General features: G+C 48.9%; 1 protein-coding gene across 1 annotated transcript in view; it reads left to right on the top strand.

The window, feature by feature from the left end:
- The window catches only part of IFT140 (intraflagellar transport 140), a 1,373,663-nt gene extending 1,348,836 nt beyond the window's left edge, over positions 1-24,827 (top strand). Inside the window, exons 29-30 of the mRNA XM_086941301.1 lie at positions 1,792-1,933; positions 24,221-24,827. Coding sequence (XP_086797427.1) covers positions 1,792-1,933; positions 24,221-24,424 — 346 coding nt within the window. The 3' untranslated portion in view covers positions 24,425-24,827. The remainder of the gene's footprint in view (positions 1-1,791; positions 1,934-24,220) is intronic.
- The last annotated feature ends 1,807 nt before the right edge of the window (positions 24,828-26,634 follow it).

Raw genomic sequence — 26,634 nt, 5'->3', positions numbered from 1 at the left:
TACATAAAGGGCATGATTTTCTGTGATGTCTCAGAAGCCAATATAAAAAGAGTAAAATCGAAAAGCGCCCTTGTCTCCTTGCTTTTGCGATGAATCGCTGTGCCCACAATAATAGTGCAAAATTGGATGTTTATTTGCAAATTCTATGATTGCCTATTCTGTTTCACTTGACAGTGAATAATGCACCACACTGCTTGGGCGTTAACAACACTACAGGAAAATATGGGGGTGCAAGCATTTCTAATGATGTGTTTAATTCCAACTTGATTTCGGCCGTTACCGACCGGTATTTGGTGTTTGACATGTAGGGGCTTGAGATTTACAGAATTGGTAAATTTACTGATTCTGTAAATCCAGATGTAGGTGGCACAGTAAACAGTGCCACAGGCCCTTATGAATTCGTTAGTTACCACCCAATACTATTTGGTGGTAAATAACGAATTCCTGTGTACATGCACATCTGTGCATGTACACCTGTGCCATGTGGCATGTATGTGTGTCACATGGCACACAAGCCAGAAACAGGTGTGCTACAGGGTGTCAAAGTGACACCCTGTCCCCCTTGGCAATTCGGTATTTTTACAGATTCAGTAATTACCGAATCAGTATTTGCCATTGATTCCTATGGGCTTTAAGGCCCATAGAAATCAATGGCAAATACAGATTCAGTAATACCGATTCGGTATTTGATACCGAATGATTACCTACATTAGATTTACCGATTCATGAATACCGAATCGGTAAAATTCGGTATTTATGAATCTGTAGATCTAATTTACCTACATCTAGCCCCAAGATCTCTAATCCATAAATACAGGTCGGTAATGGCCGAAATTCAGTCATTTCGGCCGTTACCGACCGGTATTGGGCTACCTACATATGGCCCATAGTTCTTATGTATAGTTTGAACTGAGACCTAATAATATACTGGCACATGCATCAAGGAAGGCTTTTGCGATTCCTTAATTGTGATTATTAAGGAATCGCAAAAGCCTATGCATGTAGGAATCACTATAAAAATAGCAAAATAGCAATTCTTAAACATTCCTTAATTGTGACTCGCAAATTGCGAGTCACAATTAAGGAATGGCTTTCCAGTCATTCCTATAGGCCTACAGGCCCATACAAAGGAATGAGAATTGCATGCACAATTTGCGAGAACCAAATAGGTACTCACAAATTGCTCATGCAATTTCAAGGTGCCAAAAGAGCACCCTGTTGCACCCCTGAAATTGTATTGTGCACCCATGTTGCACACACACATGCCCAAAGGGCATGTGTGTGTGTAACATGTAACTTTGAAAAATGCACGTTAGTGCATTTTTCAAAGGTTTTGTAAATTACTGACTATAGTTTTTTTCCGGTAATTTGCGACCCCTAATAGCGAAATCGCAATTTTAAATTGCTTCTAGCATTGCATTTAACGTATCGTAATTTGCGATTCCGTAAATGCAATCGCAATTTGCGAGTTTTGCATTTGGGATGATGCATCCCAAATGCAAAAATACCGGTCGCAAAGCGGCAGATTCTGAGAATCTGCCTGTTTGCGCCCGGTTCTTAGTTTGATGCATGGGTCCCCTAGTCTTCTCTGCACTTTTGTTCTTTGTCACAGTACTCACAAATAGAGTCTTTTCTCCAGATGAGTTTTTACTGATGATGAACATTACATAAAGGCCCTTTCCTGAAATTTGTACCATGTGCATATTCACATTTCATATAACCATTCCAAAACGTGTTTGTAGATCCATATGAAGTGTATTAAAGTGTCTACCGCTTTCTCTATTTACACAGGGCCTACTCCGAGGACACCAAAGAGGCCGTGAGGCAGTGCGAGCTTCTCTTGGAAGAGCCTGACCTGGACAGTGCCATTCGCATTGGTGATGTGTATGGGCTCCTGGTTGATCATTATTCTCAGCAGGAAGAATTCCAGATGGTAAGAGATTGAGTGATAGTCTGTCATTAGCGCCGGTGATGCGTGTTAACCCATGCAAGCACCAGAGCTGTCTGGAATCTGTGTTGCATGATCTTCTAAACTCAAACCTATTCAAAATCTGTATCCAGTAAAATTTCTTTCAAACCTCTATGTGAATGGGTCAAGGCGGCTCTTGACAATCGTTTGTCAACAGATCTGAAGCTGAGAATTTGAAGTATTCATATCAAGTAATTAGAGCCAAGGAAATCTACTTAATGTGTTTAGAGCCAAATGGCAATCTGGGTTCTGTGCCACGTGAGAGGCTGTGTTGAGGGATATAATTCCTCCGAACTGTGTGACGAGATCCAAGTTCTAAATCTGTTAGTTGTATCTGTCATATGGTCAAAGCTATTAGAAAGGTGTATACATTGGAATGAGCCGAGGAATTTGAGCATTATTATTTCTCCTATTCAAATGGTTTGAGGACTGGAGTGACAATTGTACTGAAAACTCATCTCTTGTAGTTGCACATTTCAAAAGAGGTTAAGTTTGTAGATGTTTAAGTACATGAGTTAGAGACAGGCGAATGCTGTAATAGTGACAATAACTGCTGATATCAAATCAGAGCCAGGATATATTGTTGGGACGTGTATTGGATGAAATGCCTTACTTTTGTACCACTTACTTTGAAGAAAGCATTGTGGCTCTAGTGATAAAATTTCACTTTTAATGTTAGGGTCCTCCCTTTTCTCCGTCATCTTTATTTCTGATTTTTTTCATTCTGAAACAAGAACTTGTAAATATAACAATCATGCTATTGTCCTATTAATTCTCATATACAGTACACAGGTCTTCTTAATGTATACAGCACTATATTTTTACTTGATGTTTAAATTATAATTCAGGCACATTACAAGATACTAAGTAGGTTTTATGGAGCCAAGTTCCCAGTATGCTATTCTTTTGGAGTTTAAAATTGTTCTAATTATAATAATATTTCTAATTAAAGTGCATTCATAAGCCTAATGTGATGAAGTTGTTTATCATACCCCACAGATAGTTATAACCACTTCTCAATATTTCTTCAGCTAGTGTCTACTCCAACATGTCCTTTTTCCATGCCCTCTTGCAAGGAAGCTCTTCGCTGCAGCCAGTATATGGCGATACAGCATTTTCTTTTTTTTTATTTCAAAAGTTTTTTATACATTTTCTTTACAGGCAAGTACAGTCACTTTACCGTTACGGGGTACCAGCCAAGCATGGTTGGTGGTTACAGGTAGTGGGTGTAGCTAAAGTAGCATTCCTAGGCAACTAGGGACCATGTGAAAATCAAGTCCTATACATGGGGGATTGATAACTATATAAGCTCAGTGTACCACACAAAACAATTAAAAATGTAACATTTTATTCATATAAAGGTTTAAAATCTGACATGAATAATAAAACATGAATTTCATGACTTACAATACATAAATATAGCACTAGGTTAAGCAATTTCAACATAAAACAGACAAACACTGTACAATTAATTAGAAAACTGACAAGAGAATTAACAAATCGAGTGGTAAAAATCACAAGTGACAAAGATGTAATAGGGTAATAGGTGTTCATAGATTCCTCTACACGCTTTTCGACGTATCAATGCCTTCTTCAGGAAGAGCCACGACAATTTCTGTACAATAAAAAGACATGAATCACATATAAATCACATATGGGTACACTGGAGCTTATGTAGGGATAGGGGCTGTGCAGTTACAAACAACAATGGGACCTCCAAAGAAAGGTAAAAAGAGAGTAAAAATGTGTTGTAAAGACAGATTCACATCAAGAGTATTGATAGTGCTTGAAATATAGGAAAGAAATAAGATAGCCACATATATAAACCCACAATTGGTGACATGCAAAGATATAAAATGGTTTGGTGCAAAGAATTCCAAAGACTGGTGCAGAATAACATGCTGAGACTTACCCAATGAAAGGCCTCGGTCCTTTGGTCTCCGGCAGGGACCGTGCTCCACATCAGCCTTCTAGTGCCCCGGGCGATTCGTCTAACACTGAAGGCATTCCTTCCTTCTGTCAAAGGGAGAGTAGTGCAGGTGTTCACAGAGAGCACTTCCGCCATGTGGTATCTCAACAAACAGGGTGGAGTGGGGCGTGAACCCTCTGTCAGGAAGCCCTTCATCTCTGGAAGTGTCTGGAACATCAGGACATGTCCCTGGTGGTTCAATACCTGGCAGTTCCCTGAACGCCCGGGTGGACGAACTCAACCGCCGGTACTTGATGGATCACGAACGGCGTCTTCAGTCGGAGGTGGTGCAAGGTCTCTTTCAGCGGTGGGGAGAGCCTTGGTTAGTTCTATTCGCACCAAAGAGAATGCACAATGTCAGCAGTTCTGCGTGTTGGAATTTCCAAGGCGGCGCTCGCTAAGCGATGCTTTTCGTCGCCAGTGGAGCTGCGGTCTTCTATGCGCCTTTCCGCCTAGAGTGCTGAAGATCAAGTGCAACTGGGCCAAGTAATTCTCGTGGCTCCGGACTGGACATGAAGAGTCTGGTATCCCAAGCTCTTAAACATGGCCATTGAACCTCCGATTAGACTGCCCCATCTGATAGAGACCACTAGCCGCAGATTCCTTAACGTAGAATTATCCCCAAGCGTGAGACTGGATCCGGAAAACTTTTCTGCCACAGCATCCCTGCGTGTCGGGGGACGGCACCACGTGACTTCGTCCTGACATTTTCTGCGTTCTCGACGTCAGCGAGGATACATAAGTCCCACCCTGGCGCGCATACGTCAGTTTTTTCTCTTTTCCACGTGCAACACGGATCCGGATTGTGTCCTGGCCTGTTTTCAGGCCTTCTATACCTTTTAACGCTAGGCGTTCAGTGGAACAGTGTGCGAATGCCTTCGGGCTTCAAGATGTGTACCTCTTGTGCTCGTCCCATGTTGGCGACGGACTCTTACCCGTTTTGCATGTGGTGCCTGGGTGAGCACCACGACTCGGAGAGTTGCGACGCCTGCCAGCACCTTAAGCCTAAATCAAGGCAGGAGCACCAGATGAAGCTGCTGTCGGCGCGCTTGTCCAGGTCGGTGTCGTCACAGCGTCCGTCCCCTACCTCGGAGGCAAGGAGTCGCCGGTTTGGTCTGCGACATCGTCTTTCGCCGGGTCCCCTTGGGTGTGGCTCACCGGCTGGTAGATCCTTCAGTTTGTCTCCGAGGCCCTGTCCTCCTTCCACGGCGGGCGCCGTCTCCCTCCGGGACTTGCGGCCCTGCGTGTCGCCTCCCTACTTGCCGTTTCCCGGCACGGAGGCGACTAGGGCCCAAAGTATAGCCTACGCTGCAGCTCTGCAGGCTTCTTTGGCCTTTCCTCTACCTCCTGAGATGTCCCCGGATCCTTTGCCTCACGCGGGACTTCCGCGGAGTCGCTGGCGGCTCCGGCTCCAAAGGTTTCGGCTCCAGGTTGTAGGAGAGTGGCGTCGTCGGGGTGTGGTCCTTCAGGGCTCCCCTCTTCTGCGCCCAGCGTCCCTGCCTTGCAGCAAATCCCTACAGGGCTCCCTGTGGCATCGCAGGTGATCGCCGGGACGGACTTCGGGCTTGCTCCCGAGTTCACCTCGGTCCCCTGAGCAGGCGGCTGCCTCACCAGAGGTCGAGCTGGTGCCGTTTTGGCACCGGGAGCCTTCCTCCCCGGCTCCGGTGGAGTTGCGTGTGGAGGCCGGGGCCTGGGGCGCCTTACCGAGTTCCACTCGGTCCTCGCGTAGGCGGCTGCCCATCCGAGGCCGAGCCGGCGCCGCGCCTTCGCTGGTCCGGCATCAGCCTCGTCCCATTCTCCAGGAGAGCACGTGGTGTCAGGAGTCGGCCCGACGCCACGGAGGCCCATTCCGGTGCCGGTCAACGCTGATCAGGCGCCAATGGCGGACTCCACGGAGCCCCGCCGGCACCAGGTGCTTGATTAGTTTCCGAGGTTCCTTCGTCTCCTGAGGTCTGTCATCTGTTGGTGTGTTTCTCCCTGGAGACAGGGCACTGTGTAGTTGCCTTTTCACTGGCATCTTCCGGGGAAGGCTCTTCGCCGTCCCCACGTCCAAAATCCTCGAACCCTTCTTTCCGTGGCTCTCGGTTGGCTTCTCCACCGGCCTCTCCACCCTCCCCTGGGGCCCCTCAGGTTCCCCATTCCGCTGTGGATCTTCCTCTATGCCGGGGCTGGCCGCTTCCCCCTGGACCCCCTCTGCGCCCTACTGAGGCCAGTGTTGCCTTTGTTTGGGCTATTTCCACGGCTGTTGGTATTCTGAGGATGGGTGAACCTGTCACTCCATTTCCTACAGACAACCTCTTGGAGATTGTCCACCAGGGCTCTGGTGGACGGGACGATCGTTCCTTCCTTTTGCAGCGTCGCTCCATAATTCTCTTATGGGGGCTTGTGGGCGCCCTGCCACGGGCGATCCATGCCTCAGGCACTACTGCACCGTTATCGTCCTGCTCCGCACGACCCGGTCTGTCTTTCTTTCCACCCTTCTACTCAGGCGCGCTACTGCAAAATGCCTTTCCGTGTTTGCCTGTGGTGTTGTTCCCTCCGTCTCGGGAGGCCCGGTGGTTAGATTCATGGGGACATAATGTCTTTGCTTCTTCCAGTGCTGCCTTGAGAGCGCTTAACACTTTGCGTGTGCTGACCAGGGCTACTTCTAGCCTTTGGGACTCTGTGGAGTCCCTTCTTTCTCATGTCTCTCATGAGGGTGCCTGTGCTGATCTGCGGGGCCATGTGTTGGATGGTAGAGAGTTGGCCACGTTTATTCTTCGTGCGGCTTTGGATTTTGCTGATGCTATTGGCCGTGCTATGGCCACTTCTGTGGCTCTCTGTCGCCATGCTTGGCTACGCAATGCTGTTTTTCCTGAAAATATTAGAGAGCGTCTGGTCGACCTCCCTTTTGATGGGGTCCTGCTGTTTAATACTCATGCAGACTCCGCCATTCAGCGTCTTCTTGCGGGGCTCCGTCCTCCTCCTCCTCCTTCTTCTTCTCAGTAAGTTGGTTTGCCGATCCTCCGGTCTTGGTGTGAGGCTTTATTCCACTTTCTCCTGGTATTTGGTTTTTGGAGTGGCTCTTACACTTTCTGTGAGGGTTACTGTGCCCTCTGGGTCCTTGGTTGGCCCCGCTCTTCAGTTGGCCCTTTTTTGGTATGCCTGTGCTTTCTGGCTGATTACTAAGCCTTCTGTGGTTTTTGCCGCAGGTCTATGATTTTGTCCTCTGATACAGGTTTGTTTTTTCCCTAAGAATGGTTCCCATGCTTTCTTGGGACGTGTCCGACCCTATGTGGGGTTCATGTAGCTATTGTATAGCCCTGGCTTACGCGGGGAGGGTATGGACTCCTCCTTGCGGGTTCGTCACCCTTCCTGGTGTGGATGTATTATGATGGTTCGGTCTTTGGCCCCTACTGGGGCATGGTTGTGCCGCGGTCTTTTGCCCTTTGCCTGCAGTTTCCTGTGTTGACGGCCTGGCCCGTCCTACTTGTTCCTCCTCTTCTCTTCTAGCTGATCACACTGCTTCGTGGATCGGTTCTGTCCAGGGCGGTCCCCTTTTGGGGTTGTTCGGGATGGTTCACTGGCCTTGCCCTTGTTCCAAGCCTGACGTGGTCCGGGCGTTTGGTTTCGTAGTGTTGTCGTGGGCTGGCTGCCCCCGCCTGCTCTTCTGTTCTGTGGTCGGAGGCTTTGGCATGGGCCCTGGCGCCCCTGCTTCTGTCCTGCGAGGCCATTGTGAGATTCAGTTCTTATTCTTCCTCCTGCCTTATTGCCGAGGCACCTTTCTGTCTTGTCTTCTGGGTGTGATGGGCTCGGCTGCCCTCCTCACTGGCTAGGTTTCCCGGTGGAGGGCTTTGACGTGCTTCTACCTCTTCTCCTTGGAATCTTTAGGTGGCTCTTCTTCCTCTGCATTGCAAGTACCTTGGGGCTTCTGGTGGAGGTCCCTGGTACGTTGACTGGGCTTGAGGTGTTTTGGCCTCCTTCGTATTACCCTTGCTTCTCCTGTTGGTGATGGCTGGGTTGCCCTTTTTTGTCGTTCTAACACCTCCCCTGTGGCGCAGGTGTTCCTCCACGATGCTGAGGTTCTCTTCAGCCTAGGACCTGTGACTTATCCCCTGTTGTGGTGGATGGGGATATGTTTCCCTGTCCCCATGACTGGTCCACTGCTGGGGGTCTTGTGCTCGCCTGAGCTGGAGAGGTCTTCTCGCAGACGCTCCTCCCTTTTGGGTATGGCTAGGGTATCTATTCTACGCTAAGGAATCGGCGGCTAGTAGTCTCTATCAGATGTACGAGTTACTTACCTTTGGTAACGATGTATCTGGTAGAGACGATTCTAGCCGCAGATTCCTTCACGACCTGCCCTTCCTCCCCATTTCTGCGAGGACCCTTCTCGGTCTTCTGCACTCGCCTGCTTCAGGACGATGTTCCTCTGCGAGTGCCTTTTTCTTACTCCCTTCCTAGGAGGATGCTCGCCTGGTTGTTTTTGTTGTTGCTCCATTCCTTCTTTTTGGTGATTGGGTGACGAATGCCTGGGAGCTTCGGTGCCCATGCATTTGGTCTCCAATGGAGGGTTTGTTTGTGCCCTGCTTCCTTGTGTTGCTTGCACTTCAGACGCTTACAGTCCTTGGGGTTGAGGTACCCTGGCTGGGTCTCAACCCATGGTTCTGTTAAGGGGATCCCCCCTGCTGGTGTTGTTGGGGGATGACTTGTCATTGCTCTTTCATTCTGGCATTGGACCCCTTCTTGGCTCCGGGCGGTGGTTGCAGACCACTTCGTCTGCTGTGCCCTTTTTCACATGCTGTCCTCCTCCAGGGAGGCTGTTATGTTGGTTGTAGGCTTGCTTGCAGTAGCTGCGCTCTATTCTTTCCTTCCCTGACTTGGTGCCTTAGTGTCTGGCACTATTCTGGATGGTGCTGTTCCTCACCTTTCATTTCTTTTCCTTCTGTATAGCTGGGTTTTTGCACACTGTCCCAGTATTCTCACATTTTTGTTTGTGATGGCTCCACGTTGTGGCGCGGATAAGTTCTCAGAAGAAAACTGACGTAGGCGCGACGGGGTGGGACTTATGTATCCTCGCTGACTTCACGAACACGGACAACTTCAGGGCAGAGTCACGTGGTGCCGTCCCCCCTGGCACGTAAGGATGCTGTGGCAGAAAAGTTTTCCGGATCCAGTCTCATGCCTGGGGATAATTCTACGTTAAGGAATCTGCGGCTAGAATCGTCTCTACCAGATACATCGTTACCGAAGGTAAGTAACTCGTACTTCATGAGGATCTTCTGTGGCAGCAGCAGGGGATGGTCCTCCACCTGAACCTGTCCAGCCTCCACCTCCTTGCGTGGATATTGAGCAGCGGCAGTTGACAGCCTTCGACTTTCCTCCTGAAGTCTGTAATGTTATCTTGGCAGCCAGATGTCCCTCTACTAAAAGAATATATGCTTGTAGATGGACAAATTTGTGGCATGGTGCTCATCAAAGGCTGTGGATCCCCTTTCTGCCCCCTTGCTGAGGTTCTCCTCTTTCTGCTTTCTTTGGCCTAGCAGGGCTCTGCTCTGAGCATGCTAGGGCTATCTTTCAACCATTTCTTCACCTCCCTGATCACCCTTCTCTTTTCTAGTCCACTATTGTAAATCGTTTCCTTAAGGGCATTACTCACCTGTTTCCTTCTATTCTTTTCTTAATGCCCCTGTGGTACTTGAACCTTGTTCTGACTTACCTTATGTGCGCTCCTTTTAAGCCGCTACGTAATTGTCCTCTCAGATTCTTGACTTTAAAAACTGCTTTTTTGGTGGCCATCACCTCTGCTGGCATGGGGGAGTGAGCTCCAGGCTCTTTCTTCAAAACCTCCTTTCCTTGCTGTTCATCCGGACAAGGTTGTATTTCGTATTCAACCTTCTTTTCTTCCCAAAGTGGTTACCTCTTTCCACATAGGACAGAGCAAGACTTTCCCCACCTTCTTCCTACCCTGCATCTTTCTAAAGCGGAAGAGAGGCTCCACAGTCTGGATCCAAAAGTGTGCTCTCATTTTATCTGGATAGCACAAAACAATTCCGGGTGGATGATCAGCTCTTTGTTGGCTATGTGGGCACCAAGAAAGGTCGGGCAGTGCAAAAACAAACCATCTCTCAATTGGTCGTTCTTTGCATTAAATCTTGTTATTTCTTGGTGAAAAAGGAACCTCCAGCAGAGTTGCGCGCCCATTCCACTAGGGCAACAGCAGCCATTACTGCTTTGGGACGTGGAGTCCCCCTTCATGACATCTGCCAGGCAGCCACATGGGCTTCATTGCACATGTTCACTAAACACTACTACCTGGACAGCCAAGTCCGCAGAGATGGCTTCTTTGGCCGCTCCGTTCTTCAGGACTTCCTGTTGTGAACTTGGTCCACAGACCCACTTCCGGGGATGATATTGCTGGGGTATCTATTCTAAGGCAAGGAATCCATAACTAATAGTCAATTTCAGATGAACAATTTAATTACCTTCAGTAACCATATGTCTGTAATAAGACATATATTAGTGGTGGATTCCTTAGAAAACCGAAGACATTTGACAGTCCCAGACAGAAAACCCAAATAATTAAGAAGACTAGGAGGATGAAATAACCAAAGGCTGTACTGTTCCTAACGCCAAAAGATATTTGACTGATGTAAATGACCTTATATTTCAAGGATTTTCAGTGGAGAAGTGTGGCTCACCGGTTAGAGGCGGCAGACCCAGAAGCAGAGGTCGGCCCAGGACCAGGGTTCAATTCCCGACGCGGCAGGGTACGGAACCAATGTCAGCGGGCTTGATAAATCTCTCCTCGGTGCCTCTCTAACCATGGGTCCCACGCTGCAACTCTGGGCAATAGCTTGCTTAATCTCCACAACGGCCCCCTCGTTGCCGGGGATGCCTGGCTTTACCTTGGGGATGCCCAATAGGGACCATCTCACAGGGAAAGCCAGGACGGGTTCCCCAGCGGTACACAGCGCCAAGAAACCCCAGGGTGAACGTGCGCCCTACAAATTCATACTAACATAACATAACAAGGATGTTGAAGAAAATAGGGATGAGGAAATATGAGAAAAGTTATGCTGGCAAACAATTACACTATCTACAATAATTCTGGGTAATGCCCATGTGTTTAATAGGATGCTACTAGCTAGGATGGTGAGACAAGAGTGTTCATTGTCCCCATTGTTCTTACCAGGCAATGTTAAGAACAACCCTTATATATAATATTAAGATTGTAGGAGACAAGGAGAAAATATGTCTTGTTGCTGATGACGTGTTTTATTTATAGAAGCTTAAGATTAAAAAAATAGAGAAATAATTAGAGTAACAGTATTTTGAGCATGCACAAATCTGAAATTATTATTACATAAAAGTAGAGCCCAGAGTTGAAAGGCTTAAATGAGCAACAGGAGAGATACATTATTCGGAAACTACTGGCAAGCTTTAGCTGGATGCCTTTACCCTGCTAATTGTCCCAAAAGGTTCAGCTGATTAGAAATTGACCTGATATACTGCTCCAAATATCTGTGTATCGTTTGGTTAGGGAAGATGGCATTTTCAAGTTGAATATCTTGTTTATTTGGCTATACTTTCTCCCCACCCTCTCAGTTTGAATTTCTAAATGAACCATTGTATCGCTCCAGCAGAGAAAATCACAATTAAACTTTACTGAAAAAAACAGGGGGTTTAGAGGAAGCTACTAAAAGTTTCAAAGAGAGAAGAAGGATGGGCCTGTCCAGTAATTTCAAAGTATTATCAGGTCCCTCATTCAAGATGTGCTCTGGAATAGATGTGAAAGACACTAGATTCCTATCAGGCAATGGCCAATGGCCAATAAACATATAGAGACTCCTATGAAAACCAAATTATAATAGACTTCGGGTTTATACAACATGTGTCTATGATGGGGGCCTCACCATGCCATCTACTGTAATGGCCGCATGGCAGTTAAGCTCCAACGCCAATTGCCCTCATCCTTCGGGTTACTGCTATCCAACAAAATCCTTTCACATCGGAGGGTCAAAATGCCGATCCCCTCGCACCAACTGAGCTGAACTATGCCGGTTGCCAACTTGCCATAATGCTGGAGTTTGAAGACGGGTTTGGGAGGACTAGCCTTGCCTTGGAGGCCCCGCGGCAACAGGGGCTGTGGGTGAGCCCGAGGCTAGAGGCTCCGTGCCCCAATCTCTTCTCCCACCTCCTCCTGGCATCCGCATTGGCCCCCTGTGCCTCCCGGCTGTACATCCTGCTGGCCGCACTCGCTTGGGATCTAGCGGCGTGCGTTAGGCCTTGCAGTCGTAGACTGCAGCTCCTGACGGCGCCTCCCAAGCCTGAGTGGTGCTGGCCCCTTCACCTCTGTTTGGCCAACCTGTGAGCCCTCACTGTCTGACGCCTGGGTATCACCAATACCCCTTCCACTCCTGCCTCGCTGCAATGCAGAGGGCCTGGCGGAGGCAGCATGTACGAGCTCCTGGGTAACCATTGAAGTTCACTGTGGCCTGTTTTGACTGGTTGGTTTGAAGGCTACCACCGATCTACTCAACACGCTTTTCGCTGCTTGCCGGTTAGGACCTTCACCTATCTGCATGGGTGATGACTGCGAGGACGATCCTACCTGTAAGTACACTTATCACCCCACCCTCTCCCTTTGCAACCCTCCCTCAGCCCCTGGGCCCAATGTACCTGTTGCTGTGCTACTGCCAAGCTGCTAGGGAGCCTTCCTGCACCATCCGGCTGAGCCGCCTGCCTTGTGTTCTCCACTGGTAACCAGCACCATGTGGTGGGACGCTGAACCTGCACTCCAATTACTCTGCTGCTCTCCGAGGTTGTGCTCACAATCCACCGCCATCCACCCTCCCGCTGATACCTGTGGGATCAGGTGCAGTTTTGGCCTTACTTTGGCCCGTGGAATGACTACTACTTTCTCTGCCAGGACCACTCCATCCACGTGAGCGGCGCACATGATCCGTACTACTCCCTTCAACACTGTGCACCTAGTGGATTGTTCGCCCGGAGTCATGGGGACCCCAAACAACGCAAGCTCACCTTTGACCGCAGCAAGGTGACCGGGACATCTGTGAGGCTTCATGTGGTCGTGGACGGCAAGGCCCGATTCTCTGATACTCCAGCAGAGGTACTGACCTTCTGCAAAGAGCTGGGCTCTAATAAATCCTCTTCATCCTGCACCAGCCCATAGCGCTCGCCTCCGGAGCTCCACTTCTCCGACAGTACAGACCTTTTACCACCGGACCGATATGCTCCCTGTCTTCTCCACAAACACTGCCATTCACTATGTGTGTCTGCTGGCTGATACCTTCTGTTATCAATCTCTCTTATTTGCATCTTGAATCAACCTTTTCAGTTGTAACCCTACAGTTACGTACCTGCACTAGGTATTGCTCTTCAACTAGGGCTTTGATTGCTGCAGTGCTGCCTGCTCCCTGAGACATACACCATAGATAACATGTTTTTTTGTTGTTTGTATCCTGGTTAATACTGGGATTTGATGGGTCTCTATCGCGTAGTGTGGGTGCAGATTCTTTTTTGACAGTTAACGTGGGTATTGCCTTTTGTTTTTTTTCTACTTCTTTGGTATGTTGGACATGAACGCCTTTTGCTTCACTCACATGACTCTACCTAAACGACCGCACCTTTTATATCAATGCTTGAGGGTAGGAAACAGATGGTGGAACTCACATTTATGATGTGGACTATCCGCGGTCTTGATAATCCTCGGATGGGCAAACAGGTATTGTCATATCACCTTCGGCATGGCGTAAACATTGCTTTATTACAAAAGACACACCTCCCTTCACAATTATCCTCTGCGCCGGTCTGTGTCTTAACCCCTTCGCTGCGGCGGTATTCCGCCGCAGCGCTAGGGGGGTGGGGGGGCCAAGCGGCGCTCGCATGCTCATGACGGAGCCGCTCCGTCACGAGCCGCGGTTGAGCTGTGCTCGTGACGGAGCGGTTCCGCCATGGCCCCGCCCGCTCAATAGAAGGTGCCGCGCAGGCGCGAAATCAGCGCCGCGCAGGCGCGGTGGCAGGGCCATGACGGAACCGCTCCGTCATGAGCACAGCTCAGCCGATGCTCATGACGGAGCGGCTCCGCCATGAGCATGGGAGGGGTTAAAGAGGTGTAGCTTCTGCCACGTAAATTGTCCAACTTTGCCACCGTCAAGTTAGTGCTTGATGTTCCCCTATGAAGGGCAGTGGGATTGGCAATGGTGTTTCCCCAGGACACCACTTCTGGAACCAGTTTTCTGTTTGGAATCCCGCAACTGCATTCTTGAGTATTTTGAGCTTAACTCAGGTTCCATTCACAGTCAAGCCACATTGTGGGATGCCTTTAAAGCATACATCCGTGGAATCTATATCTCAAAACATGCAGGGGTCCTCCAAGACATCTGTAACAGACTGGCGCAAGACGAGGCAGAACTTACTGATATTGTTAGGTCCAGTTCCTAATGTCCTAACTCTACTTCCGTTCACAGACGCTTCATTCTCAATGCTGAATATCAGGACCTTGCTGAAAGGGAAACTGACTATCTAGGTAAATACTCTACATATCACGGTTGGACCTTGATGAAACTTTGTATTTCATAGAGACTTCTAGCTGAAGATTCCTTACTTTTGAGTTTTCCAGGGGTCAGGCTGGAACAGGAAACTTTTGCGAAGCAATACCCATTGCCCGCCTTCTGTTGGCTCCATTCAGCTCCATGTGACGTCGTCGGCATAGTTACGACATCATGGTACCTATATAGGCAAAAAAGGGTGTTGCACGTGCACAACCAAGTTTAAACAGTAAAGTTGAACCTATATAGGCACCACCCAGGCGTGCACTCATCAGTTCTTTTTGCGCCAGTTAAGCGCCGATCCGGGAACAGCTGCCCCTCTTTCGCTTTTTAACAGGTTTATTTCTTTTTTTTTTTTGTCAAATTCCCCAAAAATGTTTCCATTTTGTGGTCGGATGTCTTCAAGGAAGACTGGGTTTAGGATGTGCCGGCCTGTCCCCGCACGATGTTGGTCACTGATTCCCTCCTCGTCTGCCTCTGGTGCAAAGTCGTGCTTGGACTGTCGGGCCATGGCTCCTAAGACCTTATGAGAACAGGCTATAAAGCTACATGCGGCCCAACATCCACCACTGTCAAGAGGGACTCCGCGGAGGTCTCAGTCCCAATTGAGGAAGAGGCGGTCGGGCCGCTCTTGAAGCCTAAAGTCCTCTTCGTCCCACTGGAGTTCGTAGGGACACTCAGGGAAGAGGCAGAAGAAAAAGTCTAAGCGCACTTCATCCACACCTCGACTGTTGTTGATCGACGAAGGAGATAAGCAGCACTGACGCTGTAGGCACGGTTCTATGGTCTATCACTGTCTAAATAAACTTTCATTCAGCTTTATCTTGCCTGTAAAGGCGTATTGGCGAGTTTACTGAAGTGGTCTACTGGTGGTTTAGGACACCTCCCAGCATATGGAAGACGGGGATTTTTTACAGGATTGGTAGGCCATGGTCCCTGTATCTGGATCTATGGGGACATGGAGTTGGGGCTAGAATGGCTTGTGCATGGAATGTGAGAAAGGATGATTTTTCCTGGCCTTGCTCTCATGTTGTGGACTTGCCTTTGGATAATTCTGTGGGTTTTCCCTCTGGTGTTTGACTCTCCCTTTTCAGTAGCATTGTGATTTGTGCTACCCATCTATTTGTTTTGGAGACCCTTGAATGACTTTCCCTTTTAGGTGGAACTTTGGTACAAGCTACATGGTTTCTACCCTCTTCCTGTTTTAAAATGGAAGGTAGTTGTTAGAATGGTGCATATTCTTTGTTGCAGAGAGTCGACCTGTGTAGGGTAGCAACACAGTTTTACCATTCTTTTGGTATTCTTTCATCCCGATGAATCATAATCTTCATATAATGTGTATGCTTGGGTGACTTGTGGTAGTTCTAGGATAGAGATGACATGAGCTGATCTGCTGTGCTTTTGAGGGGTTGGTTGTCATCTCAGAGCAGCCCACCTGTAGAGAAAGGGTGGAGAAGTGTGGCTCAGGGGTTAGAGGCGGCAGACCCGGAAGCTGAGATCGGCCCTGGACCAGGGTTCAATTCCCCGCCTCGGCGGGTCTTGGGCTCAAAATTCAACGGACTCGACAATTCTCGCTCCGGTGCCTACTAGACTCACGGGTTCACACGCTGCGACTCTGGGCAATAGCTTGCTTAATCTCCACAACGGCCCCTCGCGGTGGGATGCCTGGCTTTCACCTTGTGGATACCCTGCCGGGGTTATCTCACAGGGGAATACCAGGACGGGTTCCCTAAGCAAGCGCTTAGATACCGGGTCGGTGATTTGCGCTATATAAATACATGTACATGGTTGACCTTGGGTTGTGCCCTTTTCTTGGGTTGTGCCCCTTCGGCCATTGATCTGGAGGCTCTCTCCCAGGGTTAGGCCTTACATATTGTAGGGTGCCTGGGTCTGTCATCTTGGCCACATGCTTGCTGGGCGCCCCTTCATTTGTTACCTTTCATTCTCTCCTTCTTTTATGAACCTCAGTGCGGTCTGATTGGTCCAGGTTTCCGGTGGATTCATGGTACAAGCTCTGGACCGTTGTCTTACAGGTGTTTAATTGTATCTGAAAGAAACAGTTAGTTATAGATTCCTTGCCTTAGAATTAGCCCCAGGTGTCAGACTGGATCCGGAAAGTTTTTCATCAGCGGTACCCCTGCGCGTCGGAAGGTGGCGTCAGTCGACTTCGTGTTGGTCGTCGTCGTCTTGGTTGCCAAGATGATGTCGCCGTAGCTACATAGACACCGCCCTTGCGCGCTGACGTGAGTTCTTTCTTTTTTCGCGCCAGCAAGCGCAGTTCCGGAGAGAGCGGTACCTCCAGTCACTTTTTGACTGTCTTTTTCTCGACTTTTGTCGAATTTGTTTTTTGAGTCCATCGACTCCTGTGGCACAAGGGATGCTTGGCTTCAAGGCCTAAGGTCCTGTAAGCTACTTGAGGCCCGGCAATCGGTTCCCGTGTCGCTCGAGGTCCTGAGCCTGGAGCAGGGTGAGGGACCGGTCGTGGAGCCAATACCATTCTGCGTCTGAGACTTCGCACTCGGGGTCAGGTAAGGCGCAGGACAAGAAGAAATCGAGAAAGCAATGTCGCTCTTAGACTTCTCGCCGTCCGTCAGCCACTGCGACGAGGGATGTGGGTGGTGCCCCTCCCGCTGCTCCACTTGCGGAGCCCGTAGGATCGGCTCCGGGATTCCCCCTTCCCAGGACCGGGAGCGACCCCTGCCCAGCTTCGTCAGTTTATGAAGCGATGCACGCTATCTCTGGGCAGCCCTCCGCCGGCGCGCCTTCGGGCCCCGCGGACTCCGCTGGGGGCCCTGCTGGCGTCTTCGGCCTTGGCGCCGCAGGGTCCCCTTGGATCCAGGCCTGAATCCAGATCGGCCTTGTTTTGTCTCCCCCGGCACCGATTCCACCGGCATCAAGTCCGCAACCAGCGTCGGCTGTGTCTCCAACCGGCATCAGCCGCAGCCTCCACCTCGGGGTAGACATGGAGTCGGAGACAGGATCAGACGTGACGGGTAATTTTGTGCCCCTGTTCTACCTGGCTCTTTTGAGACCAGATTGGCAGCCAGAGGAGGGTGAGGAGGACTGGGAGAGGTCTGTGGACCCTTTAACCGACCCGTTGGCTTATGATCAAGACTGGAGAGAGGAACTGGGGGAACCAAGTGGTCTGGATACCTCACCAGACCTTGGCATGTTGTCTCCTCCTACCATGGCTACTGAAGAGGGAGCGTCATACGCAGCGGTGTTGCGTAGGGTGGCCGAGGCTCTCCACCTCGAGCTACCTACGGTGGCAGTCAGGACTAACCTCCTGGCAGAGGTCCTTCAACCGGCAGCAAGCTCTTTGGAACCCTTGCAGTCGTTTAATGAAGCCCTCAAGGACATCCTTTTGGGCACCTGGTCCAGGCCCAACACAGGGGCTTCTGTGGACAGGATGATTGCCCAACGCCACTGCCTGGCCCCGGGCGACCCCACTTTCCTCTCCCAACACCCTACCCCTGAGACCTTGGTGGTCCAAGCCTCCAATTCCAAAGGCGCATTCCCTAACGCACCACCCGATAGGGAATCCAAAAAGCTGGACCATCTTGGGAAGAAAATGTTTTCTTTCTACAGCTTGAGACTGCAGTTGGTAAACACCGTTTGTCTGTTGAGCCGTTACACCCACTCTGTGTGGGATACAGTAGTGAAGGTGCTGCCCCAGTGCCCGGAAGAAGCCCGGGCCATGCTCTCCCGTGCAGTTGCTGAGGGGAGAGACGCAGCAAAGTTTACCATCTGCTGTGGGCTGGATACCGCTGACGCACTAGGCAGAACGATTTCCATGTCAGTAGCCCTTCGACGCTGCGCCAGTTTGCGGTCAACTGGTTTTTCCGGGGATGTCCACCCTTATGGACATGCCCTTTGATGGCCTTCACCTTTTCAGCGACAAGGCAGACAACACACTGGAGCACTTTAAGGACTCTCGGGCTACGGCCAGGTCCTTGGCTTCTCCACCACCCGCCCTGCGCAGTCTGCCTTTCGCCCCTTTCGTGGATACGGAAGGGGTGCCCTGCCATGTCCCCCACAGGCTGACGCAAGCTGTTCAGCCTCTGCGCGGCCGGGGACATGGGAACCAGCGCTGTGGTTCTGGGGGCCGGTACAAAAGGGGGTGGTGATGGACGGAGCATCTGAATCAATCAAACACTCACACCGAGTCAAAAGATCTGGGTTTAATCCATCACCGTTCTTTAGCCCACTCTGCCACCCCAGTTCAGACATGGCTATATGCAAATCAGCACGATAAGGTACGGTACCTCTAGTGCGTGCAGCCAGAGCTCGCAAACCTACCCACACGCGCGGCGCTCCGAATGCTTCGGAGCGCCGCGCAATCTGCCCCACGGGAACAGACTGCGGGGCCCATTAGGGACTCCCCTAGGGTCACCACACTAGAGCAGGACCTCCTGGCCTGGCCCCTTACTGACCCAGCGAGGTTGTATTTTTTACCTTTCTTTCTCCTTGTTGTTTTTCATCACTGTGTAGTACTGAGCACCTGAGGTCCTGAAGAATTCCCAGTTGGGCAAGAAACATGTCGACCTAATCAGAGGGTTTGAGGTAGTCCGCTGTGCACCTTACAGTCCCTATCTCCCCTCCCACTTTTTTAATCAAGGGAGTCAGCCACGTGAATAAAGGTCCTTGTGGATTGACCCACCTTTTTTAAACCACCACTCCCTCACGACTACACTTTCACTTGACCCCTCACACACACACAACCATTGATTGGAACAAAAGAACTCCGACAAAGAGCGCCTATTAGGCGCCCGTCAGACATTGCAGCGTCAGTCTGACGAGGAGCAGGAGGCCAATGATGAAGCATGACATCTAGCTCACTGGGTGTGTGAGGCCTTCTAGTTCCAACAAGGGAACAGCCAGTTCCCTGTCTTTGCTCTCCTCCTCTACACACACACACACACACACACTGTCTTGTCTATCCCCCGGGGAACTTAGTACCCTTTGTTGTGTTTGGTTGGCTGGACATGTACACTGGACCCCATTAAATATCGTCCACACATGGTTCCCTCCTTTGTATTTCGTTGTTAGACATTAACATACTACGGAAGCAGTGGCAGCTGCCAGCAGGGATAATTTGTGGGGCGGCGCAGGGGATAATTATAAACTTTTTTTGGGCAAAATAACGTCCAAATTGTTTAATAAATAAGCCCTAGGCGGTTCTATGAAATAAAGGTGGTTTAATGGTGTAACTGTAGCTGATGAGGCACGCCTACCTAACATAAAGGTTCAGACAACTCCAGTAAAGTACCTAGGATTGTATTTGTGCTCAGATTACACTGAAACATACGATTCAAATGTGGGCAATTTACTGGTCTGACAAGTGCTTCTAATGAGGCATTAGTTGCATCCCTGTAGGCACTCTGTAACCCCTCAGCGCGAAATGAGGGCTCTAACACAGTTTATATTAAAAAATGTCCATGTTTTATTTCACATAGTTTAGTTGCATGTTTTTCAATTATTCATTTCGGGCATATTTAACTGCCCTTCATCAGGGAACAATACTAGAGGAATAAAAAAAACAAAAAACATATAAACTGTAAACCATTGGACTTAAATTTGTTGATTTGCTTATATCTAACATGTGTATTAAGCCAACATGGTGTTCTGAAATGTCTTGTGTTTTAAGTGTCACCTTTTAACCTTAACGCCCCCGTGGAGTCGATGCGTCAAACACTGTATGCCACGCTATCAAGCGTAATAAAAACGCACTATGATACAGTCGTGTGTTTCACATGTCACCTATTAACCTTAGAGCCCGTGAAGTGCATAATCTTCCAAAATGAATCACACTTACATGCCGTTTCTACTGGGGTATGTTCAATCCGTTTGCACAAGAACTGTCATGGAACAATAAAAACGAAAACCCAGGTTATAGAGCCATGCTCGTAATTCTATACCAAAATCGCTACTTATATTGTTCAAACGCTACCCGCACTGACCTGTTCTCTAAGTGTTTGCGAAACTTCCTCGTGTCATCAAACGTTCCGACAAGTGAAACGCCATCAGCGCTTCCTTCGATATCACCGCGCACCCGCTAATTGGTCTAAGTTCCGATCACATGAGTGATGGAAATAAACGACATACTGTGCACTCGGGCGCTCCCACCCGGTTAAACGAGGTGAATGCTCAATTTACAAACTCCAAAATAACTGAGAATAATAATAGTCTGTAAGGTTGAAGGAAAAATGCAACTGGATGAAAATGAAAAATAAATTATTCAAAATAATGATTCATAATTTTGACGTCCTGGGACGCTGGACGTCTCCTGTGGAGCACCTACGAAGAGTTCTAAATTAACATTTTAAGAGACTCAGATTAATAAGCTGTGCACTTGCCTCGCTACATCAATTTACTGGTCTACCTTGAAAGTGGTGTGGACAAGTGGCTGAAGTTCCCAGTGTCCTTAATGGGGCGCACTGCAATCAGTAAAATGATCATGCTACCTCGAGTACTATATGTATTGCAACACATGTCGATGCGCTTACTGGAGTCCTGCTTCCGCAGATCGAAGGAATTGCTCAATTTGCTATACTGGGGAACTGGGAGGGCACTAATAAGTTTAGACTACATTACCGTTACAAGTGAAGACCATGGTAGATATATGGGGACAGGCAACTAAAAGAGAAGTGGGCGAGTATATTTATATACAGCTATTATTTTTTTAAATAACTTTATTGGCATTTAGAGAATCACATAGACATCACATTCCAGTTGGAGTCTATCTTGAAATCCCCATCCACCCTTTCCCATCATTCACACGTAAAGGTAGATAAACAACTTGTATTATCTGTAATTCTCAGGATATCCAAGAAGGAGAGACAGAGAGAGGGCGGGCAGGCAGGCAGGCGAGCAAAGCTGCCCTCCCTCTGTCTCATGTACATAAATGTCCAAAAAGACTTAGCTGTAGACAATGATGCAGTTAGCTAGGATCCACTATAGTTTCGAAACTCGGAAGTTAGAGAATCAGCCCACACTATCTATGTAACCCACAGGCACTCATAGTACGGCCGGCAGGCCTCCAGCGGCCCGGCAAGCCTTCCGTGGCGGCCTGCGCCCCCCCGAGACATGGTACCTGTGTTTAAAAAAAAGATTTTAAGAGTGTCTGCAGCAGCGCGAGAGACTGTGCTGCTCTGTGGGGGCCGGGCGATCCTAGTGATGGCCAGAGTAAAGCTGTAGGGGCCTAAGAAGAGGTGCAATACATCAGAGCCTCATTAACATGCAAATGGTCTTTTAAAGACCTGTGAAGTGCTTGGGTGCGGCTGTGAGTGTGTGCCCAGGCTGGCACACAGGCAGGGTGAGATGACAGAGGGTGACAGAGGGAGTGGGAGGGAAAGGGAGGGGGACGGAGAGGGAGGGAGACTGATTGAGAGGGAGTGAGAGGGAGGGAAAGGGAGTAAAATGGAGAGGGAGTGAGAGGGAGGGAAAGGGAGGGAGACGGAGAGGGAGTGAGAGGGAGGGAAAGGGAGAGGGACGGAGAGGCAGTTAAAGGGAGGGAAAGGGAGGGAGCTGGAGAGGGAGTGAAAGGGAGGGAGAGGGAGTGAGAGGGATGGAAAGGGAGGGAGACGGAGAGAAAGGGAGTGACAGGGAGTGAGAGGGAGGGAAAGGGAGAGGGACGGAGAGGGAGTGAAAGGGAGGAAGCTGGAGAGGGAGTGAGAGGGAGGGAGAGGGAGTGAAAGGGAGGGAGACGGAGAGAAAGGGAGTGACAGGGAGTGAGGGAGGGAAAGGGAGTGAGATGGAGAGGGAGTGAGAGGAGTGAGAGGGAGGGAAAGGGAGGGAGACGGGGAGGGAGGGAAAGGGACGGAGACGGAGAGGGAGTGAGAGGGAGTGAAAGGGAAGGAGACGGAGGGAGAGGGAGGGAGAGGGAGAGAGAGAGAGATGGAGTGAGACAGTCAGAGTGAATGAGACAGGGAGAGAGAGGGAGTGATAGGGAGTGAGAGAGAGTGAGAATGAGTGAGACGGTCAGAGTGAGTGAGACAGAGGGAGACAGGAAAGAGAGAGAGGGAGAGAGAGCTAGAGAGAGGAAGGGAGACCGAGAGAGAAAGAGACAGAGAGAGAGAGAGATGTGTGTATGCCGGGTCTGGTGGCTCAGTGGACGAAGGCGTCCGCTGCAGGACCTGTGATCAACCTCATGGTCAGTTTTTTTTGTTGTTTTAGCCCCGCCCCCTCCCCCACTGCGGCCCTTGGACACAAACCAAACTGTAAATTTGGCCCCCGAGAGAAAGTTTGTGAGTACCCATGTTGTAACCCCATTGCCAACATATAACAAGTTTATCCTCCCAACCTGCTTCAATGTCAGACCATTGTTTCAACAAAAAGAATGAGATGTATAAATGCACCCTTGTTATCTTAGTGTCCTACCAGTCTTCCTCTGCCATTATCTACCGTATAATCATCCCTCTGGGTCCAGCAATATCCCTCCCTTCGCCACTGTCTCCAGCTGCAGCCAGTGTCTGTGTCTCCCACAGCTCAGATAGCATATATGACCAGGCCTGAAGGTCATCTTCTAGCTTTTCATCTCTCTGGACATGCTTCATTTGCACCTACTCTGCAGTCGCCCAATCAGACACATCTCGTAACCATGCCTCAAAGGACGGGAATGTAGGCCGAAGCCACGGGATAGCAATACATATTTTTGCCAGTACTAGACCTAAATGGGCAAATTTCCTTAGTTTCTTGTTCTCTGGGGAGGGAAGTAGGCCAAGCAATACTGGTTGGATCTCCATAGGAGCCTCCCAACCTAAAGCTCCCCCATGTCGAGTAAGTGTGTCTTCCCAGTAGGAAGTAAGGGACGACAAGTCCATGTCATGTGGATAAAATCAGCTTCCAAGGACCTGCACCGTGGGCACGTTCCCGAACGGACAAAGTATATATATCACTTGCATTGTCCGTTGGGTAAGGTAAGTTGGGTGCACAAAATTGTATTGAAGGAGTTTAAAACGCACATTAGAACTAAAGTACGAACACCCTCACCGACCTACATCCATTCCCTCTCTGTTAGGGTTTCCCCAATCAGCTCGTCCCACTTTGCCTGCACTTTCCCCCCCCCCCCCCCCCCCCCCCCCCCATCCGCCCTCCATGGCAAGTCATCACTTAGAGCCTGGTAGTGATGAGATACCAACAAGAGCACTTGAGCCATATACAGCATCACAATCAATATATTAGTGTGGGGAGAGTCTTCGGGGAAGAATGAGCAGACCTCTCTTGCAACACTAAACACCCTTTTAAATTGGAGATAATATCCAACTCCCAAATTAAAGCCAGTCACTGCCTCATCTCGGGTTATAAATCGCCCGTTAACATCGAGCTCTGCTAATAACTGATACTCTCTCTTTTTCCAGCAACGCATAGACATAGATTCCGCTACTTACTTTTTAGCATTTCGGAGAAAGTTGAACACTTGGCCGTATCTACTTCAGGGTCTTGACTTGAACTAGCAAGATAAGTCCCAGGGACGGGATATCCCTTTGAGGATGAGAATGCGCTCTATAGATACTCAAAATAAATTGGTGCTAGTGAGCACGGGATTCGGTAAACCCAAGTACTGGATTTGCTCTTATTATTAAGAAATGTGGGACGAGGAAGACTTGTGACTATGATCATGTTACGTACAAGTTCAAATCTGTTGCCATGACCTTAAACTGTGGTACGATGATAACTATATGTTGACTAGGGTAGAAAAGTATGTTCATTTTTTTTATATTTCTCCACCAGGCCTACAAGTGCTTAGAAGAGATGCGGAAAAGGCTTCCTTCTGTCAACTTGACCTATTATGTCAACCAGCGTACCATGGAAGCTGTTCATCGTGCCGTTGGGATCCCCCTGAGCAGAAACAGTGTGCCCGAGCGCATCCGGCATAACAGCATGGAGGACGGAGAGGAGGTGGATGAGGAAGTTGCTGACGAGATTGAGACATAAAAGACTTTGTGCTTGGCGCATCTTATCAGAGATACACTTTGTGCCAGACTATAACAAGAAATACACAGAGCAAGCTTCTCCACTTCCAGGAATAAAACACATTCCCACCAACCGCTTTTCACATGTTTTCCCAGATACGAATAGACTCTGCTACAGGCCGGCTTTACAACGAATGAGAACTTTTAGAGATTTTCTAATATTAAAAAAACAAAATATATATTTATGTGAAGGTGGACAGCACATTTTTCCTTGCAAGGATCAATTCTGGGTGAACAGACCCTGACAGACACATGTTGCAGTTTGTTTTTATTGTTTGTGATTTTCTAAAGTTCACAGTTGAAACGAATAATTTTGTTTTTTACCGTCACACAATTTCTATATTAAATATTTTTTATATAATGCTGCCATTTGTCACTTCTCTGATTTTACTCTTTGTTGTGTCTTGTTATCTTTCTGTTCCAATGTATTTTGTGTTAGAAGAAACTTCATCATGATACAGGGCAGTGATACTCGGCCTGGGGGACGCATGCAGCCCTCCTGACCTTTCCTGCGGACCCCTGGGCAGCAGCAGCACTGGGCTGCTGTTGCCTCGACTCAGCAGGAACGTGGAAACATTTTTAAATATACAGCAATCACTTATTTAAAGATTAATTGCAGTTAGGGAAAGGAAGTAGATAGGCCCTTAACTTTAGGAACACCTTCATTTTTAAAGATAGCCACTAGATATACATGCTTTGCTTCACCTACTCCCACTTTACAACCAGCCACCCCCCCCCCCCCCCCCCAGCATAAATGCGGCCCTCGGTTACACCATAGACCAAACTTTGCAGCTCCTGGGAAAATGTTTGTGAGTACCCATGCATGAAGACTGCAAGTCCGAAATACTGACTTACCTCGATGGGAATCCCCAGAAGAAAGTAAGCGAAACACTTGGAGCCTCCATTTAACAATTACAATAACAAGTAATATCTCATCCTTGGCTCCCTTTATAACATAAAATCCCTAACTCCATCCCCCCACCCCCCACTCCTCCAGCGTTTGGTGGGTTGGCAGTCAGTATAGCCCCACACCCCTGCCCTATATGTGGTAATAGGCAAGCACTTCGCCCTATAAAGGGTTAACATTTCCTTGAGTGGCTTTCCTACCTAGTTTAGTCGTGAAGTTGGTAAGCGCAGTGATGCCCTTCATAAAGTGTATCTTTTTGGTGTCAATCAACGATTTCCAGGTTCCATCTATTTAAACAGTATAACCAGGAATTAAATGGTACTACTACAGTTAAGCTTGGTGTATCCAATCAAAATATCACAACACTTGGTAAGGAAAAACTCCCCCTTCATAGTTCTTCAGACTAAGACGGATGACCAGGGACGGTGCGCAGCCCTACAGGGTCAGTGGGAAGGCAGACTTGTTAATGAGGTATCAGTATACATCCCACGGCTCTTCCCACAGTGGTGTTCCCAGTATTCAGCGACTTCCTCCTAGCACTGCCGGAGGGGGACCTTGTCATAGGGGGGGACTTCAACACAGTAATAGATACCACCCTCGACAAATACACCGGGAACCTCTCGCTTCAAGAGTTTTGTGGAGGCGATGGGACTCGTAGATGTTTGGAAACACACACATCCTACGGCTTGCCAGTACACGTACCACTCCACTGTACATAAGTCTGTCTAGGTTAGACTATTTTTTAAGCTAGACGCCAGCCTAGAAAATGTTGAGGAGGTGGAAATCAAACCCCAAGGCATCTCGGATCACTCCCCAGTGATACTAACTTTCCCTTACCGCCAGAGGTTTCGTCGGAGGTTATATCCTATTTACCCCGGTTATCTCCGCGTTCCCGAAAGTAAAAAAGAACTCAGTAGAGCCACAAAGCATTTCTTTGAGGAAAACACTGCATCGGTTACTTCGCCATCCATAGTGTGGGAAGCGTACAAAACCGTCCTTAGAGGACAAGCAATAGTATCTATCACAGGATACAAACGGACAAAACAGAGGGAACTGTTAGATTTAGAATTAGCATCGCAGGCAGCCAACGCAGACCACTCAGCAGACCCCACGCCAGATACAGCACCCACTTTGCACCTTCGACAACAACAGCATAAGGACTACCTGCAAGAGAAGACGGTAGCCAACCTGACAGCGTCAAGACATAAAATATATGATGTTAGCCTGGGTCGATAGGCGAGGGAGTAGCGCTAGGGGAATACGAC

This window comes from Lissotriton vulgaris, chromosome 10 (genome assembly GCF_964263255.1).
Source record: "Lissotriton vulgaris chromosome 10, aLisVul1.2, whole genome shotgun sequence".
Taxonomy (NCBI): domain Eukaryota; kingdom Metazoa; phylum Chordata; class Amphibia; order Caudata; family Salamandridae; genus Lissotriton; species Lissotriton vulgaris.
Note: the sequence above shows the minus strand (reverse complement) of the source record. Positions and strands in the feature narration are given on the sequence as shown.